Source organism: Xenopus laevis, chromosome 3L (genome assembly GCF_017654675.1).
Source record: "Xenopus laevis strain J_2021 chromosome 3L, Xenopus_laevis_v10.1, whole genome shotgun sequence".
NCBI lineage: Eukaryota > Metazoa > Chordata > Amphibia > Anura > Pipidae > Xenopus > Xenopus laevis.
In genome coordinates this window covers 139,446,921-139,465,230 of record NC_054375.1, presented here as the reverse complement: position 1 = coordinate 139,465,230, position 18,310 = coordinate 139,446,921, and the positions used below count along the sequence as shown (strand labels likewise).

Sequence of the window (18,310 nt, the reverse complement as noted above, 5' to 3'; positions counted from 1 at the left end):
CACCCCGGGTGTCAGCCAAAAGACTGACCGAAGAATTCCATGTCTGAATGTCCTTCCTCCCGGTAGCAGGACACTTAAAAAACTGAAGACTGTGTTCAGTGGGAGGGGTTAAGCCTGCTCTGGCACGCCCATTCAATTTAAATAATTCAAGTGTCCTGCCTCCGGAGGATGGAGCTTAACCCCATCGTTCCCTGTGTCCCCCTTGAGACGGCAGAGAAAGATAGATAGATAGATATATATAGATCTATAGATATATAGATATATAGCTATCTATAGATATATAGATATATAGCTATCTATAGATATATAGATATATATATAGATATAGATAGATATAGATAGATATAGATAGATATAGATAGAGATATATAGAGATATATAGATAGAGCTATATAGATATAGAGAGAGAGAGAGAGAGAGAGAGAGAGAGAGAGAGAGAGAGAAAAGGAAAATCATGTAATTAGAAAGCAAATATTCAAAATGCATTTACTTTTGACGATATTTTATTTCCTTTTTGACTTTTATAAAAACAAAACAAGGAACGTGGCCCATGCAGAACAGGGTGTAACAGACAAAGGGAGGCACATGTCTCAATGAAGTTCTCAGACATGGTGGCATCATATTGATCCATTTTAGGCTTTGGGGGGGGGGCAGTGAATAGAAAATCTGCCTCTCTCCCTTCATGAAGGGTAAGACGTGTAACCACTGCAGGAGGTGTTATTAACTGTAACATAAAAATAGGTCTTTTCTGGTTTGTAGAGCATGTTTAGAGATGAAGGGTCACAGCCACAGCAGTTCTCCAGGCTTCATAGGATCATACACTTCATAGGCTCTTTCAGTGGCAGCTTCAAGGATATATATACGGCTTTAATTTAGGATTTGTCTCTGAGGCCCTTCCAGTTGTAGCACGGGGCCAAAGCTCATGAGATCTTCACGTCTTGATGTATTTATTTATTTTTCTAAATACTGTCAGAGACGATTCTGGTTCCATTATACAAGTTTGTGGACATTGTGAGTCTGCTACAATCGTTGAGCTGAGAAGCGGTTCAGCCCCTTGGATGCAAGGGTTTTGTGATTCTGAAATACTCAGTGCACCTGAGATACATCATAGTGAATGGAGCAGAGATATACACCAGTTCTTCTCAGGTCTCTGACTTTGCCACCAATCTATAAATAATCTTACTGGGTCCTAGGATTTTTTTTTTTTTCTTAAGCGCCACAGTCCTGTGTGGACAGAATTCCAGAAAAGCTCTGGGTTCTGACCTACTAAAACATCTAACTCTTATGATTCCCTCAGCCATCGCTTCAAGAACTGGGTTCCTGCAGTACTCCTTGCTGTAGATGCCCATGGTATCACTGTGGCTCAGGAGCCCATTTCCCAGTCCTGTAGCTCAGGAGCGGCTGCGATTTTCCTGACTTCCGGCAATGATGCGGCTGTACACCTTCTGCTGCTCTTCTTTGAATTCGTCTTTCACCTTTTCACGTTTTAGCCCCCCATCCCTAAATGATAGAATTGGAGAGTGAGTGGCAGAGAACAACAGAATTCAACATTCAATATAACAGGCAATATTCCCAAGACTCACCATAGCAAATCAACAAGTCCCCCTTGGTGTGCAATGGCCGACTTCACTCGGTTAGCAAACTGTACAGCATCCTCATCCTCCTGTGAGATTGCAAACAGAAAAGAGCCTTGAGCAGGTGTTAAATATAGGGCCAAACATGCAAGGTCAGTGTCAGGAACAATTCCACTTTCAGCACTAGCTGCTGCTGCAACAAGGGGGCAAGGTGCATTGTGGGAAGAAAATAAAAACATCTTTGCCATATGTACCTTGTCTTCCTTAGTGAGTGAGTCCTTTAGAGAGCTTATTGAGTGGACAGTATACACAAAACCCACTATTGGGCATATATTATATAATGTTTCTTACAAAGTGGAGCTATACAATAGATAAAAGGGATAGTAATAACAAAGCCAATAAAACAAATGTAAATCAACCCTGCTAATGAACAACATATGGACATCCACATTCTATCTGTGCTGGGAGCTCATACTGAATGAAGGGTCATTTTATGGTTTCAAGCCTCCAATAGCCCTGCAGTAATGTATATGCCAAAATAGTTTTGTACTAGTGATGTGCGGGTCGGGATTTCCCACACCCGAGTTCCGGGTTCCCTTAATAGACCCGTGCCAACCCGCCCCTCAATGACGTCACAAAAGGGGCAGGCAGGCGCATCGTCTATAAAAGAAGAACACGAAAGTCGGCACTGAAAAGTGGCGGGCGGGGATCCGCGAAGAGAGTGCGAGGCCGGCCCAAACCTGTCTGACGCATGGGGCGGGTATTGGGCGGGCACGCACATCACTATTTTATTTTATATTTTTGTACAGAGCATGTGAAAGCAAAGACAGATGTCCTTACTTCGAGACTGTCCTGTTCACCTAACCCAAGGATGCCATGCCATGCACACACACACGCCGTGTAATATACAATCTGAGTGTCATCCACAGAAATACAACAGCAAAGCACAGGCCCGGATTTACAAACGGGGCGCCCCTAGGCCCTCTCTGCTCAACTCCCCCTCTCCGTCCGCATCTCACCCCTCCAGCGTCTCTCTCCCCTCTCCGTCCGCATCTCTCCCCCCTCCCGTCTCTCCTTTTGCATCTCCCTCAGCGTCTCTCTCCCCTCCCCATCCGCCTCCCTGTCTGCTTCCCCCTTCGCACCTCCCTCCGACTCAGCATCTCTCTCCCCTCCCTGTCTGCTTCCCCCTCCACGTCTCCCTCAGCGTCTCTCCATCTCCCCTTCTGCTTCCTTCTTAGCGTCTCTCTCACCTTCCCGTCTCTCTCCCCTCCCCGTCTGCCTCCCTAAGCCTCTGCTTCCCCCTAAGCCTCTGCTTCCCCCTAAGCCTCTGCTTCCCCCTAAGCCTCTGCTTCCCCCTAAGCCTCTGCTTCCCCCTAAGCCTCTGCTTCCCCCTAAGCCTCTGCTTCCCCCTAAGCCTCTGCTTCCCCCTAAGCCTCTGCTTCCCCCTAAGCCTCTGCTTCCCACTAAGCCTCTGCTTCCCCCTAAGCTTCTGCTTCCCACTCCGGGTCTCTCAGCTTGTCCACCTCCTCTTCTGCTTCCCCACCCGCAAAATTGCGCATGCGCAACTGACTTTAATGCGGCTGGATGGCATGCCGCCCCTGAATTTCTGCTGCCCTAGGCCCGGGCTGGCAAAGCACAGGTATTGCTACTTAGCAGTCTTCTCATGTATACATACCTGGCGAGTCATGGGAGGCAGGTACCAAACACTACATACTATGGCCCAGCTTGTCATCATTCGTAGAAGGTAGGTTACCATCCCATATTTACTGCTGTTCCAGAAGGCATCACCGAAGAGAGGGTCATACTGCGAAGAGAAACATCAGTGACTGCATTATCTTTAACTCAAAGTACTAATCTTACTGCTTACAGAACCCAGCTCTTACCTTGATAGCTACTGGATACACCGTGGCTCCTATTTCAAAACTGCCTTTTTTAAACATCATAACCGAAGTGTTGTTGATGCAAGTACCTTAAAGGAAAGAACACATGTAGTACAAGTAAATAAAAAGTAGCAATAACAACACATTTGTAGCCTTACAGAGCATTTGTTTTTAGATGGGATCAGTGACCCCCCTATTTGAAAGGTGGAAAGAGCCAAAAGAAAAATAATTTAAAAAACTATAAAAAAATAAATAATGAAGACCAAATGAAAAGTTGCTTAGCATTGGCCAATCTATAACATACTAAAAGTGAATTAAAGGTGAGCCATCCCTTTTATTAGATATTTCATGTTCATTGCTCCTGCCTTACCTTCGGGAAATATAAGAATAGGCAACTTGCTCTTGTCTTGCACATGATCCGTAAGCCTAAGGAGAGGAGCAGAGACAGAGATAATTGGGTAATGTGGGCAGAAGAATGAAACAATAAGATTTTAAAACCTAATAAGAAGAGTATAAACTAAAACAAGATGCAGCATTGTAAAGAGGAAGGACCAAGGGTAAGACAAAAAATCATGGAGATACTGGCATAGTCAAATGCAAAACCGAAGAACTGAATAGATAAGTATATAAAAGAAAGGGATTTAGGAAAAGAAGAATAAACCATTATATAATACAATACAAAGATGGTCAGTGTGTTACCCTACAAACTACACAGCCCTCTCCTCCATTATTACTCACCGTTTAGCAACAAGGTGTCTGTCCTTCACCTCAGAGCGCTCGAACCAGACATGTGGACAGGACTTCACCATGGCTCTTTGGATTACTCCCAACAGCCCCCCATGCACCTGGCCCACCTACAGAAGTGTTTAGTAAAAAGATTCATAATGAGTTCTGATCAAAGCACAGAATGATGATGATGATGGCACCCCCTGCCCAGTGTTCAGTCACAGCTCACCATAGCGTAGTATCCATCACTGGCTAGGATGATCACATCTATTGGAGATGTATGATTGGCCACACAGATGCCCCCTTTCCTGGGCCGATTTTCACTTTAAGGAAGAGAAATACATTAAAGATTTTGTTTAAAAGGATACTGTCATGGGAAAAATAAAAACACATCAGTTATTAGTGCTGCTCCAGTAGACTTCTGCACTGAAATCCATTTCTCAACAGATTTTTTTTTATATTTAATTTTGAAATCTGACATGGGGCTAGACATATTGTCAGTTTCCCAGCTGCCCCCAGTCATGTGACTTGTGCTCTGATAAACTTCAGTCACTATTTAATGCAAGCTGGAGTTATATCATCCCTCTCCCCTTCCACCCCCCCCAGCAGCCTAACAACAGAACAATGAGAAGGTAACTAGATAACAGCTCCCTCACACAAGATAATAGCTGCCTGGTAGATCTAAGAACAACACTCAATAGTAAAATCCAAGTCCCACTGAGACACATTCAGTTACATTGAGTAGGAGAAACAGCAGCCTGTCAGAAAGCAGTTCCATCCTAAAGTGCTGTCTCTTTCTCAAATCACATGACCAGGCAAAATGAACTGAGATGGCTGCCTACACATCGATAATTTAAAAAAACACACTTGTTGGTTCAGGAATAAAATTTTATATGGTAGAGTGAATTATTTTCAGTGTAAACCGTGTAATTTAGAAATAAAAACTACACCATAAAATCATGACAGAATCCCTTTCAGCACATTGCAGTTCTTATTCCAGAAAAAGACTGGTTAAAAAGATGGGCGACAGGAGAACTATGCTAGACTTTGTAAATATGCTCAAGGTTATGACCTTGTTCCAGCTGGACTAGGCTTCATCACATGACTCGTGGTTTATAGTATACAAAGTAACCCTATAGGAGTTCTGCTGGGTGTCCTATGTTGAGGAGCAAATACAATACATACAGTGGGGGTAACATACCTGCCATGATAGGTTATAATAGCAGTAAGGGCACGCACACAGATCCGGTAACACATCAGATGAACATGCTTACTCAGGAACTCCTTAAACCTGCAAGACGATGGTACAATATTACATCACATTTAGGGGCAGATTTATCAAGGGTCGAAGTGAATTCCAGGGAATTTTCGGAGTAAAAAGTAATTTTTTGGATACTTCGACCATATACAGTGTATATTAATAAGCTGCTGTGTAGCCATGGGGCAGCCATTCAAGCACAGGATACTCAGTAGATAACAGATAAGTTCTGAAGAATCCCATTGAATATTACTGAGTTTATCTGTTATCTGCTGTGTATCCTGTGCCTTTTCTCTTTCTTCAGATTTGAATGGCTGCCCCCATGGCTACACAGCAGCTTGTTTATATAAACTATAGTAGAGGTTGTGAAGCCAACACACAAGTTTTACCAGTACAGGGCAACACTACATAGTATTTTCATTACTTTAATACACTTCCATTTTTTGGTGTTACTATTCATTTAAGAGCAGTGGAAACTTGCTTTCTGGCATAATGAACTGCACTTCACCATCTGGCAATCTCATGGATTAGCCCAGGTTTCCCAGAAAAAGCTGGAGCTGCTTGAGTTGGGCTATGGCTGCAGATTCAAGTGAAAGTACTTTAATGCCAGAGGATACAATAACAATGTCATGCTCCCTTCTTTGAGGCAACAGTTTGGAGGAAAGAAACTAGAAGTGGTTGATGCACAAGAAGTGTGAATAGGAAACTATGCCAGTAATAAACCAGGGCTTATTTCAAGCCTCCGCTGGCATTTACTGCTATGACTGATCTGTTTACAGAAGTTAAAGACATATGACCTGCAGCAAGAAATAATCAACTCGCACAAACCTTCCATTGGGCAGGAACCCCACTACAGTAGTGCCGATAACCAGAAGACTGACTCCTGTAATAGCCAGAGCAACTCTAGGGACAGGGGGAAAGAAAGATGCAGACTGTTAATAAGATTCCCTTCTTGTGTTTTTTTCCTATAAAAAATAAAAAAAAAACATGCTGTAAGCAAACGAAAGCCACAATGTTCGGTACCTAGAAGCTTTGCTTTACTATTCTAAGTACACACTAACCCAAGAGTGCTACAAGTCGGCTATAAAATCAGTAAAAAAACGTACTGAGCTTACGTTTGAAATTAGAGGTTCACCCACCAAATTCTGCAAGATCTGCAAGCCATGGTGTGATATTGACCCAGCTTCAACACTCTCTGACGAGGCCTGAAATAGAATACCCTTTGTACCCCACTATATAAGTCAAATGTGCTATTTCCTGTTCCTACCTGGAGCAAACGACGACCCAAACTTAAAGCACAAGGACTACCTCTTGGTGTGTCCAATTAACCGCCCCCACAGCTATAGTGTTACACTACTCTATGTGTCAACCTGTATTTCATGCTTGACTCCATGTAATGCATAAAGGTTGTTTTGTAGTGTTCTGTTTGTTTTTACATGTTGAAAACAATAAAACTTACCTAAAAAAAAAACAAACATACTGAGGTCTCTATAAAACCAAAGTTTTAGTCCACTGCATTTGGTCCTATTGCTGCTACACTCAAAATATCTTACTGCATAAAATGGAACAAAGGAGCCTACATCCAGTGAATTCTATGGCTGAAGTGCATGATACATGCAGGACATCCAATAGCTACATCAGACTGACCAAGATGTAGAGTCCTGCACTGGGTCTTGTAGCCGCGGGTTAGCCACAAAAAAAGCAGGTACCCTGCAGGACGAGGGTAGGATTTTCAGGTGCGGGTACAGATGCGGGTCAGGATGCGGGTCTCATCTAAATTTCTTATCTTATGTTACATTGTCAATATTTTACTTGTGGATAAGGCAGTTGCACAGGGCGGGGTCGGGTAGCGGATGAAAGTGGGTAAATATGCGTGTTGCAGTTCAGGGTCTTATTAATATGCTCCATGCAGGATTGTACCAAGATGTACCGTGATGCTGGAAAGAGCTTGAAAAAATAATATGGATGCACCGAATCCATTATTTTGGATCCTTTGCGAAAGATTCGGCCGAATACCAAACCTAATCAGAATCCTAATTTGCATATGCAAATTAGCGGTGGGAAGGGGAAAACATTATAAACATCCTTGTTTGTGACAAAAAGTCACGTGATTTCCCTCCCCTAATTTGCATATGCAAATTAGGATTTGGATTCGGTTCGGCAGAAGGATTCGGTGCATCCCTAAAAAATAATCAGCTTCACTCCAGCCAGGAAAATGCTTGTTTGAACACCTGCTAAATGATGACATGATATGGATGTAGCAGTTACCTGAGGGGCAGCAAGAAGGTGTAGCGCACTAGCATGCCCAGCCCCCACAATACTGTGAGCCGGACACTGATGTGCTGAAAGTTGTAGTTGGTTCTAGTAAGTAGGTTCCAGGTCTCCAACTCCTCGGCTGAAAAGCGTTGCGTCACCTCGTCGTCCATGATGCTCTCCATGCCCTGTCGACAGAAGTAAAAGATGTCCGACAATTCAAACTCTGGCTTGTCCAAAGAGCGCCCATTGCCACGCAGCTCCCAGATTCCTTCCTCAAGGGAAGTGCTCTCCTTGGCAATAATCCCTGGGGGTGAAAAGGGGGAAATATAGTGGACCACAATGCAACAAAGGAACCAACAAGACGAGAGAAAGAAATAAAATACAGATTCAAAAGGAGACAGGAGCAGTGGGAAAAATAAAAGAAAATTGAAGAGTAGAAAAGGTAATGTGGGAAAAAAAAAAAAAGAGCAGATGGAAAGCAGCGAAACCAGAACAAAAAACAAGAGCATAATGGTTGGCATACCTGGTGTGGATAAAGGGAACAAAGGGGAAAACTAACTCTCCTCCGCCCCCTCCATAAATATATAATTAAAGTTACCGTCATTTCCCAGCTATAACGAAATGCTGAGCAGTAACACTACATTTACTCCCACTATAAGGCATGCAGGAATACGTCATAAAAGCCCTGATGAACACCAAATTCTGCAGAAAGAACCAGCCAGTACAAGTATGGGACCTGTTTTCCAGAATGCGCAGGACCTGGGGCGTTTGTAGATAACGGATCTTTCCGTACTAGAAAATCATGTAAACATTAAATAAACCCAATAGACTGGTTTTGCCTCCAAAAAGGATTAATTATATCTTAACTTTTAAGCATGTTATAGAATGTCCCATTCCTAGCGAAATTGCAATTGGTCTTCATTATTTATATTTTCTAGTTTTTGGGTTATTTCGCTTGCTCTTTTGCCTCTTTGCAGCTTTCAAATGGGGGTCACTGACCCCCATCGAAAAACAAATGCTCCATATAGCTTCAAATGTATTTTTATTGCTACTTTTTATGACTCCTCTTTCTATTCAGGCCTCTCCTATTCATATTCCAGTCTTTTATTCAAATAACTGCAAAAGGTCCAAATTCCCCTGGCAACCAGATTGCTGAAATTACAAACTGGAGAGCTGCTGAATAAAAAGCTAAATAACTCAAAAACCACAATGAAAATGAAAACCAATTGCAAATTATCTCAGAATATCACTCTCTACAACATTAACTAAATGTTAACCCAGAGGTGAACAACCCCATTTAATGCTAATTATTTCAGAATATCACGCTCTATATCAAGTTAATTTAAAAGTGAACAACCCTTTAAGTTGGGATCAAGTACAAGCTACTGTTTTCTTATTACAGAGAAAAAGGAAATCATTTTTAAAAAATTGGATTATTTGGGAGCAGCCTTTCCGTAATTCGGAACTTTCTGGATAACGGTTTCCGAGATAACAGATCCCATACCTATACAAGGTAGATCGCATGCCTATGCACTCAATCCACATATACTCATAATTTGTGACTGCTATACACATCATTTACCCACATGTACACAGATATATAAATATATATACATACCATTACTAAGAGGTTTATATAGCGTGTGGCTGTTCTCCTTTACTCCTCTCTCGATACGTAAGGTTGCCCACTGCAGGAAACACATCACATGAATACAAACATACAACCAAAACCTCGGATGGCCACATCAAAGTATCATCATATTTACTCACCGTGAAAATACGAAGCAGCGTCTTCATATACAGCCTGCGGATGCCAAACGATACACCGAATATAGCAGGCACAATGATGAACACAAGTAGAAGGGTGAACCACAGAGTGAGGGAGAGCCCCAGGAGGAGGCATACAACACTATCAAATGGGAGCAGGGAGCTCATCGTGATTGGAGACAAAAAAAAAAAGAAGAGGGACTAGAAGGGGGGGGTTACACGCTGAACAGAATTGCAGATACCGGCCGGTGGTACTTTGCAGTCACTTATTCCAGAAGGAGAGCGTTGAGAACATAACGGTGATCGTGGCAGGTCTATGAAGTGATGGTACAACTTGCCGACACTTTCGTTAGTCAGGGAAACTTGCTGACAGTTGTGCAATATACTGTCCCAGCAGCTCCCTGTAGATAATGTCACTTCTCCAAAGCTTTGGTATGGATGCTTCAGTGTGTGTCTTTATGTCTTTCTGACAGAAGTCCGTCTGATACTTACACTGAGCTCCTACCTGTGGTGTCCATTTTTTTTGTAAAACTGTCCAAGGCAATGCTTCCCCATCTAGAACTGCCGGCGGGCACTCTCCGAGCCTTTATCTGACGTTACAGCAGTCAGTGGCTTTTGACCTAGTCTTGATCCAGGCATCCCTCGGTGACCAGTGTTTGGGGGAGTGTAGGGCTCCTCCCCAGCAGTGCCACCCTCCTTCTCCTCCTTCTGGTGCCAACCTGTAAGAGACAGACACAGACAGCCGGCTGAAGGGCAGCAGCCAAGAGTCAGGGTCAAAAGGAGAAAGATGAAGAAATACAAAGAAAGCGTCAGTCATAAAGAGGAAACATTGTGAGAGGGATAATTATCAGAGCATAAGCCCTCGTGTACGTCACAGAGTGCAGCGCAGGGGAACGAATCATTCCACTATGAGTCACAATATTTATGTTTGTTGCCAGGCACATTTAAAGGAAAACTTTACCCCCAAAATGAATACTTGAGCAACAGATAGTTCATATATTAAAGAATCTTACCAAACTGGAATATATAAGTAAATATTGCCCTTTTACACCTCTTGCCTCGATCCCCATGTTTATAATATTCTCTGTGCTGCCTCAGAGATCACCTGACCAGAAATACTGCAGCTCTAACTGTAACAGGAAGAAGTGTTGAAGCAAAAGACACAACTCAGTCAGTTAATTGGCTCATGTGACCTAACAAGTTTGGTTTGTTTGTGTGCACAGTGAAAAATAAGATCCCACGGGGCAGCCCTTATTTTGTGAAATGGCAATTTTCTATTTAGGATTACCCAATGGCACATACTATTAGAAAAGTATATTATTATGAAAATGTTTAATTTACATGAAGCAGGATTTTACATATGATCTTTTTATAGAGACCTACATTGTTTGGGGGTATAGTTTTCCTTTAAGTCACATTTTAAAAAGACATTCTTCCCAAAAATTCCCTGTTTTGGCCTGTTCTTTCTTACAAAATTTACATAGCTTACATACTTCTAAAGTACAGCAGGAATCTACCCTCGGGTAATTATTAATTTAAACTATCAGTACAGGTATGGGACCTGTTATCCAGAATGCTCGGGTCCTGGGGTTTTTTGTATAATGGATCTTTCCGTAATTTGGATCTTCATACCTTAAGTCCACTAGAAAATCATATAAACATTAAATAAACCCAATAGGCTGGTTTTGCTTCCAAAAAGGATTAATTATATCTTAGTTGGGATCAAGTACAAGCTACTACTTTACTATCAAAAAGGAAATAATTTATAAAAATTTGGTTTATTTGATTATAATGGAGTCTTTGGGAGATTTTAATTCGTAACTTTCTGGTTAACGGGTTTCTGGATAATGGATCCCATACCTGTATATACAATAGTTGCACAAAATCTTAGCAGCTTTTCAGTTGGTCCTGCCTTTTTTGCTTCTATCCAACATGATACTAGCCATCAAAATCCAGAATGAGTGTAAAGGGGCCATACACACACACCTAAAGGTTAACCCATTGCCTGTATTTATATTTGAGACTTTATTTGGATTAATCGTCGTCTATTTTGTTTTATGGGTTTGTGCCAGGTTACTAGGGTAAATAAGCCCTAGCAACCGGTCTAACCAACTGAAAATGACAAGATGGCATCAAAGCCTAATAATGAACAGAAATACTGGAACTTCAGCACATGGGAGAATTTACAAGAAGCAGAGAGAGAGGAGGATATTTCACAATGAAAAAAATATTATTTTCTATATGTGACAGATATACGGTACACGACATGTTATTGGATGCACAAGCAGCAGCAGCTGTATATAGTAGTGATCCCCAAATCAGTTCAGGGAGCAAATACTGAAGTGATTTGCAAACAGAAGAATAAAAAAACAAGCAGCTATCCTTTTATGGCCCTTAACACACTGCCGCTTCTAATTGTGTTACTTTGTGGTTGGGGCAGGGGAATTGGTCACACTTTAAGCAACTTCCCGGTTTTGTGACATAACACTACCACTGTATTGCTGCCATAAACTGGATCATTTCCCCCCAATACAATTGTTTTCTCTCTCTGTTGTCATAAAAATGTAGCAAGAGTTGGCCCCTGTCCAGCCAAGACTTCTACAGCCATGTGAGGCGATGGACGGATTGCCGATAGTGATGTGCGGGTCAAAAAAAACCCCTACCCTGCCCTGCTCCAGCCCGTGCCCCCCTGCACCCACACTTTCGGGGTCCTTTTATAGACCTGCGCCGCCGATGACGTCACAAAAGGGGCGGGCGAGCAGACGCAAGACTATAAAACCAGAACCCGGCATTTGAAGGTGGCTCAACCCGCACCCGCCCGCGAGGAGCAGTGCGAGGTCGACCCGAACCCGCCCGACCCGCAGGTATCGGGTCGGCCAACACATCACTAATCGCCTAACTACAACATTGTTTCAATTGTAAGAACCTGCAATGCAGGGAATGAAATCACAAGTACAAATACAATATAAATCATTGAAAACGTATAATTAATGCAGTCTGGATAGTCACTGGAAGGGGTGGTTTACGTTTCAGTTAACTTTTAGTATGTTATAGATTGGCCAATTCTAAGCAACTTTCAATCGGTCTTTATACTATTTATAGTTATTTGCCTTTTTCTTCCTACTCTTTCAAGCTTTCAAATTGGGGTCACTGACCCCATCCGAAAACATATGCTCTGTAAGGGCAGAGACACAGGCTCAGATCGGGGAGCTTAGTCGCCCAGCGACAAATCTCCTCTTCTTCGGGCGACTAATCTCCCCGAACTGCCTTCCCGCTGGCTAAAATGTAAATAGCTGGCGTGATGGCACTTGGAGTGCTTTGTTTTCCGAAGTCGCCCGAAGTTGCCTCACGAGGAAAACAAAGCACTCCAAGTGCCATCCCACCGACGATTTACATTCTAGTCGGCGGGAAGGGAGTTTGGGGAGATTAGTCGCCTGAAGAAGAAGCGACTAAATCTCCCAGAATCTGAGTGTGTCTGTGCCCTAAGGCTACACAATTATTGTTATTGCTACTTTTTAATACTTCTCTTTCTATTCAAACCTCTCCTATTCATATTCCAGTCTCTTAATTCAAATCAGTGCATGGTTGCTAGGGTAATTTGGAGCCTAGCAATCAAACTGCTATAGTTGCAAACTGGAAAGCTGCTGAATAAAAAGCTAAAAACAAACAAATAATAAAAAATGAAAACCAATAGCAAATGGTCTCAGAATATCATACTGCTTATATTAAAAGTTAATTTAAAGGTGAACAACCCCTTAAAGGACAAGGAAAGTCTAAAATAGAATAAGGCTAGAAATACTGTATTTTCTATACTTAACATAAACATGAACTTACTGCACCACAAGCCTAATCAAACAAATAATTTATGCTTTCAAAGTTGGCCACAGGGAGTCACCATCTTGTAACTTTGTTAAACATCTTTGCAAGACTAAGACTAAGTGCACATGCTCAGTGTGGTCTGGGCTGCTTAGGGATCGTCATAAACAAAAAAAAAAAAAAAAGCTGCTTGAGTTCTGCATGGCTGGGAAGTAAGGCGGGGGCTCCCCCTGCTGTTCATAAGTATGATTGTTTCCCTGCTCAGCAGTTAGGGACCGTCTGACAATTACTATCCACAGCAGTAAATGAAGGGAGAATTTCACTGCATACAGTCAGGTTTCTTATAAAAACAGTACACATGTTTTAATTAAAGTATATTGGAGATAGGTTTCTTTTTCATTAAAGAAAGTAAAAATGGGATTTTATTTTTTTGCCTTTCCTTGTCCTTTAAAGGGTGATTTTATCACAAAAGTTTTACATGTGAGTTTATTTACAGCCGATGCAATGAAACTGATAACAGCGTGGATTTGTAGAATCTGAGATACTGGAGAGATAATCTTTTACTGACAGATAAGGATTAAAAGAGTCATTTGAAATAAAGCTATATAACACTGCTCTAGATGAGAATATGTCAAAGCTCAAGTATCACAAGAGAACTGGCAGCCAATCATTAGACATCTCCTGCTGAACTTTTTGCCCTCCCGCATTGCAGGTCAGAAAGAGAGGAATTTGGAAGAATTGCCCAACGCTCTGCTATTTAATAAGTAACTCCATAAGCTGCTGAGTTCAGGGAGGGTTGCGAGACAGAGCCAACAAAGTTAAGCAGTGATCCGGGCTCAGAGCCAGGGCTACTAACACAGACACACCATAGAAATAATTAAAAGAATGGGGGGAGATTGCCAAAAGATCAGCTGACGAAAAGATGCAACAGTTGCAATAGTCAGCAGCAAGAAAGAGGAGATCTTACTTTAAACTTGCAATTTTATATTAGCAGTAAAGCTGCATGTAGCAAAACATAGCATGTTAATGAATGATGGCTGAGGCTGTGTGTGTGTGTGTGTGTGTGTGTGTGTGTGTGTGTGTGTGTGTGTGTGTGTGTGTGTGTGTGTGTGTGTGTGTGTGTGTGTGTGTGTGTGTGTGTGTGTGTGTGTGGTGTGTGTGTGTGTGTGTGTGGTGTGTGTGTGTGTGTGTGTGTGTGTATACACACACAATGTTAAGCAGATGGACAAGAGCTTACACTCCAATCAAAAAATAAGATATAAATGGGAGTGAACTGTGAGTTAGTAGAGTTCCTGTCAGTCTATACCAGGGATCCCCAACCTTTTTTACCCATGAGCCGCATTCAAATTGCAAAAAGAGTTGGGGAGCAACACAAGCATGAAACAGTTCCCTTAGATGACAAACAGGGCTGTGATTGGCTATTGGCAGCCCCTATGTGGACTGACAGCCTACAGGAGGCTCTGTTTGGCAGTACACCTGGTTTTTATACAACCAAAACTATTCAACTGGTCTTCATTATTATTATTGTCGACAGTTTTTGAATGATTTGCCTTCTTTAACTTTTTGCAGCTTTCAAATAGGGGTCAATGACCCCGTCGAAAATAAAAAATGCTATGTAAGGCTACACATTTATTGTTATTGATACTTTCTATTACTCATCTTTCTAATCAGTCCTCTCCTATTCACATACCAGTCTCCTATTCATGTCAAAGAATGTTTGCTAGGGTAATTTGTATCCAAAAAGAATGTGAGGATCTCCAATAATAAAGAAACAAATGTAAAAAGTAGAAAAATGTATTAGGACATAAGACCTAACGCGTTTCGTGCCTATTGGGGCACTTACTCGTAGCACAAACTCTGTTTCTATAGGGTAATTTGTACCCTAGCAACCAGACTGCGGAAATTGCAAGCTGGGGAGCTGCTAAATAAAAAGCGCAATAACTCAAAAAGCGCAAAATAATAAAACAATGAAAAGCAATTGCAAATTGTCTCCGAATAGTTCTCTCTACATTATACTAAAATGTTAACTCACAAATGAACAACCCCTTTATAGGGATACGGTCATGGGAAAAAAATGTTTTTTTCAAAACGCATCAGTTAAGGGTAAAAAAACACCAAGGCAGTTTTAACTTATAATACGCAAAGTTTTTATTCAGAAATTATTTACCAATTCTCTGCTTGCGCTCCTCTTCAGAAACGGCGACGATCCATCATGCGGCGCTCGATTAATCCTCCATGGCTATCTCCTATAGAAGGCAGGGAGGAAAAATCGAGCTCCGCACTATGGATTGTCGCCCTGTCGCCGTTTCTGAAGAGGTGCGCAAGCAGAGAATCGATAAGTAATTTCTTAATAAAAACTTGGTGTTTTTTTGTTACGTAGAAACAAATTTCTACTTAAGCAGAAATCTGCACTGAAATCCATTTCTCAAAAGTATGGATGCACCGAATCCACTATTTTGGATTCGGCCAAACTCCCGAATCCTTCGCGAAAGATTCGGCTGAACTGAATCCTAATTTGCATATGTGGGAAGGGGATTTTTTTTTTTTTTACTTACTTGTTTTTTTGACAAAAAGTCACGCAACTTCCCTCACCACAAACTTGCAGATGCAAATTAGGATTCGTTCAGCCGGGCAGCAGGATTCGACTGAATCCGAATCCTGTTGAAAAAGGCTGAATCCCGGACTGGATTCAGTGCATCCCTACTCAAAAGAGCAAACTGATTTTTTTTATATTTAGTTTTGAAATCAGGAAATGGGGCTAGACATATTGTCAATTTCCCAGCTGCCCCCAATCATGTGATTTGTCCTATGATAAACTTCAGTTACTCTTTACTGCTGTACTGCAAGTTGGAGTGATATCACCCCCCTCCCTTGCCCCCCAGCAGCCTAACAACAGAACAATGGGAAGGTAACCAGATAAGCTCCCTAACACAAGATAACAGCTGCCTGGTATATATAAAGCTGGCCATAGATGTAAAGATTTTTAAAGATCTTTTCGTTATCATGAGACGAACAATTATCTCGAAACAATCGTATAAATGTACAATTTGTCCATCAACTAAAAAGACCATTTCAGGCCATATGCCTGCTTGGCCCTGCAAACATAGATGGATTGCACTGGGGGCGATAAATTTTTTTTAACCTGGCAGATCAATTTTCCGACAGACAGTGGCGGAACTAAAGGGGGAGCAGGGGTGCGAGCGGGCCAGGGCCCGCACCCCCTCAGGGCCCCCCGGCAGCCTGTGCGCCGCTGAAAATGCGGCCGTACGAAGGGGGCGGGGCCCGGCTGTGCGTCACGCACCAGGGCCCGCACCCATCTAGTGACGCCACTGCCGACAGATGTCAGACGAAAAATCGTAAGATGTACGGTCGTTCAGTTCACACTAACATAACGATAATTTGACGGATTGGTCAGATTTCACTAAAATTGGTCATTCCCCAAAGAAAAATCTTTGCGTCTATGGGGACCTTAAGAACAGCACTCAATAGTAAAATTCAGGTCCCACTGAGACACATTCAGTTACATTGAGTAGGAGAAACAACAGCCTGCCAGAAAGCAGTTCCATCCTAAAGTGTTGGCTCTTTCTGAAAGCACATGACCAGGCAACATGACCTGAGATGCACCTACACACCAATATTACAACTATAAAAAAGAATTATTTGCAGTGTAAACAGTGTCATTTAAAAATAAAAACGACATCATAACAGAATGCATTTAAGGAAGGCAGGGAAGCTGTAAAAGCTGAAATTATAAGCTTGAATAGGTTGTTTTTAAAGGACAAATAAAGGGTAATATCCTGGGGTACTGCCAATGTATAAAAAACATTTTTTTTTTATCCCAGACTAGTTCTCTATTAGAAGAGGAGAATTGTTTTGCATCTACTTGTCTACTCACTGGCACCCATTGCTCTGATTCAAGTCTGGCTCATTCACAACAATAGTCTGTTCCTGCTGGGCTAGTACATGGGCACAGGCAAGGGGAGAACTGCTGTGCATTCTCCATACATGATAAACCCACAACAGGAATGTTTTTTTTAAATTAGAGTCAGCCTAAGAAAATGGCACCCCCTCCCAGGGATAATTGGATCGGTCCTGCTTTAAGGAGAGAGCCTGGAGTCAGTGGGAATGTCTAATGGGACAGGGGATTGCAGGGAATGTGAGGGCCAAACTGCTGATAATCATCCCCTCCAGCCAATGCAGAGAGCTGCAGTTAAACGAGAGCTGGAGGGCAACATAGTGAGTGTCATATAAATCTCATCAAGTTGATAAGAGTAATAAAGAGGGACCCCATGAAATGTAAAGGGAGAGGCCGCACATGTACCAGTGTAACCCCCTGCGCTGGGCTTCAGCTGATTGTCAACTCCCGGCCGCCTGCTAGTGCTGGGGAGAGGAGCGCCCACAAACTCCCACGCCCTGTCTGTATAAGGGATCTCTCCGGTTCTTACCCGAGTGCCAGCTCCTTCGCTGCCTACCTCCAACCTTTGCGCGCTCCCGGCTTTTCACGTGACGTCAGCGACGTCGTTAGCGCGAGATCGCGGCAGGAAGATTGCGTAGCAAAGAGGCTACCAGAGAGAGCCAGGGGACAGGCTAGAGAGGGAGAAGGCGAAAGAGCGACCCCTTGCGTTAGACCTGATGCACTACAAATAGGTAACTTCTTTCTTACGTCAAAGGCTCGCAGGCATCACCCGTTTGAAATAGGGCTTCCCCCTGAATAACCTTCACAAATGTCATTTCTCTCTACTTCTTTAGGGAGATTATAATAAAGTTGTGGCGTTTTTAAAGCAGAACTAAAGGTAAAATCCCAAGGTAGTGCCTAACAAATCCAGGGCTCGTGATTGTTATCTTTAGTTCTACTTTAATATGCCAGGAGGACTGGGTTATAATGGCTAGGCCCTGCTGGCACCCCCCTCTTCAAATGCCCCAGCCCACAGAAGGGACACATAGGGTTAAATGCCCCTATGGCTTTAAATCTCTACCCTTATTATTATTATTTTTATTATTATGTGTTTATATAGCGCCAACATATTGCGTAA

At 42.4% G+C, this 18,310-nt stretch overlaps 1 protein-coding gene across 5 annotated transcripts; it reads right to left on the bottom strand.

Annotated features, from left to right (window-relative positions):
• Window positions 1-485: 485 nt before the first annotated feature.
• On the bottom strand, window positions 486-17,876 carry gpat4.L (glycerol-3-phosphate acyltransferase 4 L homeolog). Of its 5 annotated transcripts, none has more exons than XM_018250898.2 (13): window positions 17,723-17,876; window positions 9,465-10,207; window positions 9,313-9,382; window positions 7,707-7,998; window positions 6,267-6,341; window positions 5,382-5,471; window positions 4,410-4,503; window positions 4,193-4,308; window positions 3,825-3,880; window positions 3,458-3,543; window positions 3,250-3,378; window positions 1,584-1,663; window positions 486-1,500 (listed from the first exon to the last, which is right to left on the bottom strand). In XM_018250898.2, the coding sequence occupies exons 2-13, from the start codon at window positions 9,627-9,629 to the stop codon at window positions 1,392-1,394; spliced, it is 1,362 nt and encodes a 453-aa protein (XP_018106387.1). In that variant the 5' UTR covers window positions 9,630-10,207; window positions 17,723-17,876; the 3' UTR covers window positions 486-1,391.
• Between the last annotated feature and the right edge of the window lie 434 nt (window positions 17,877-18,310).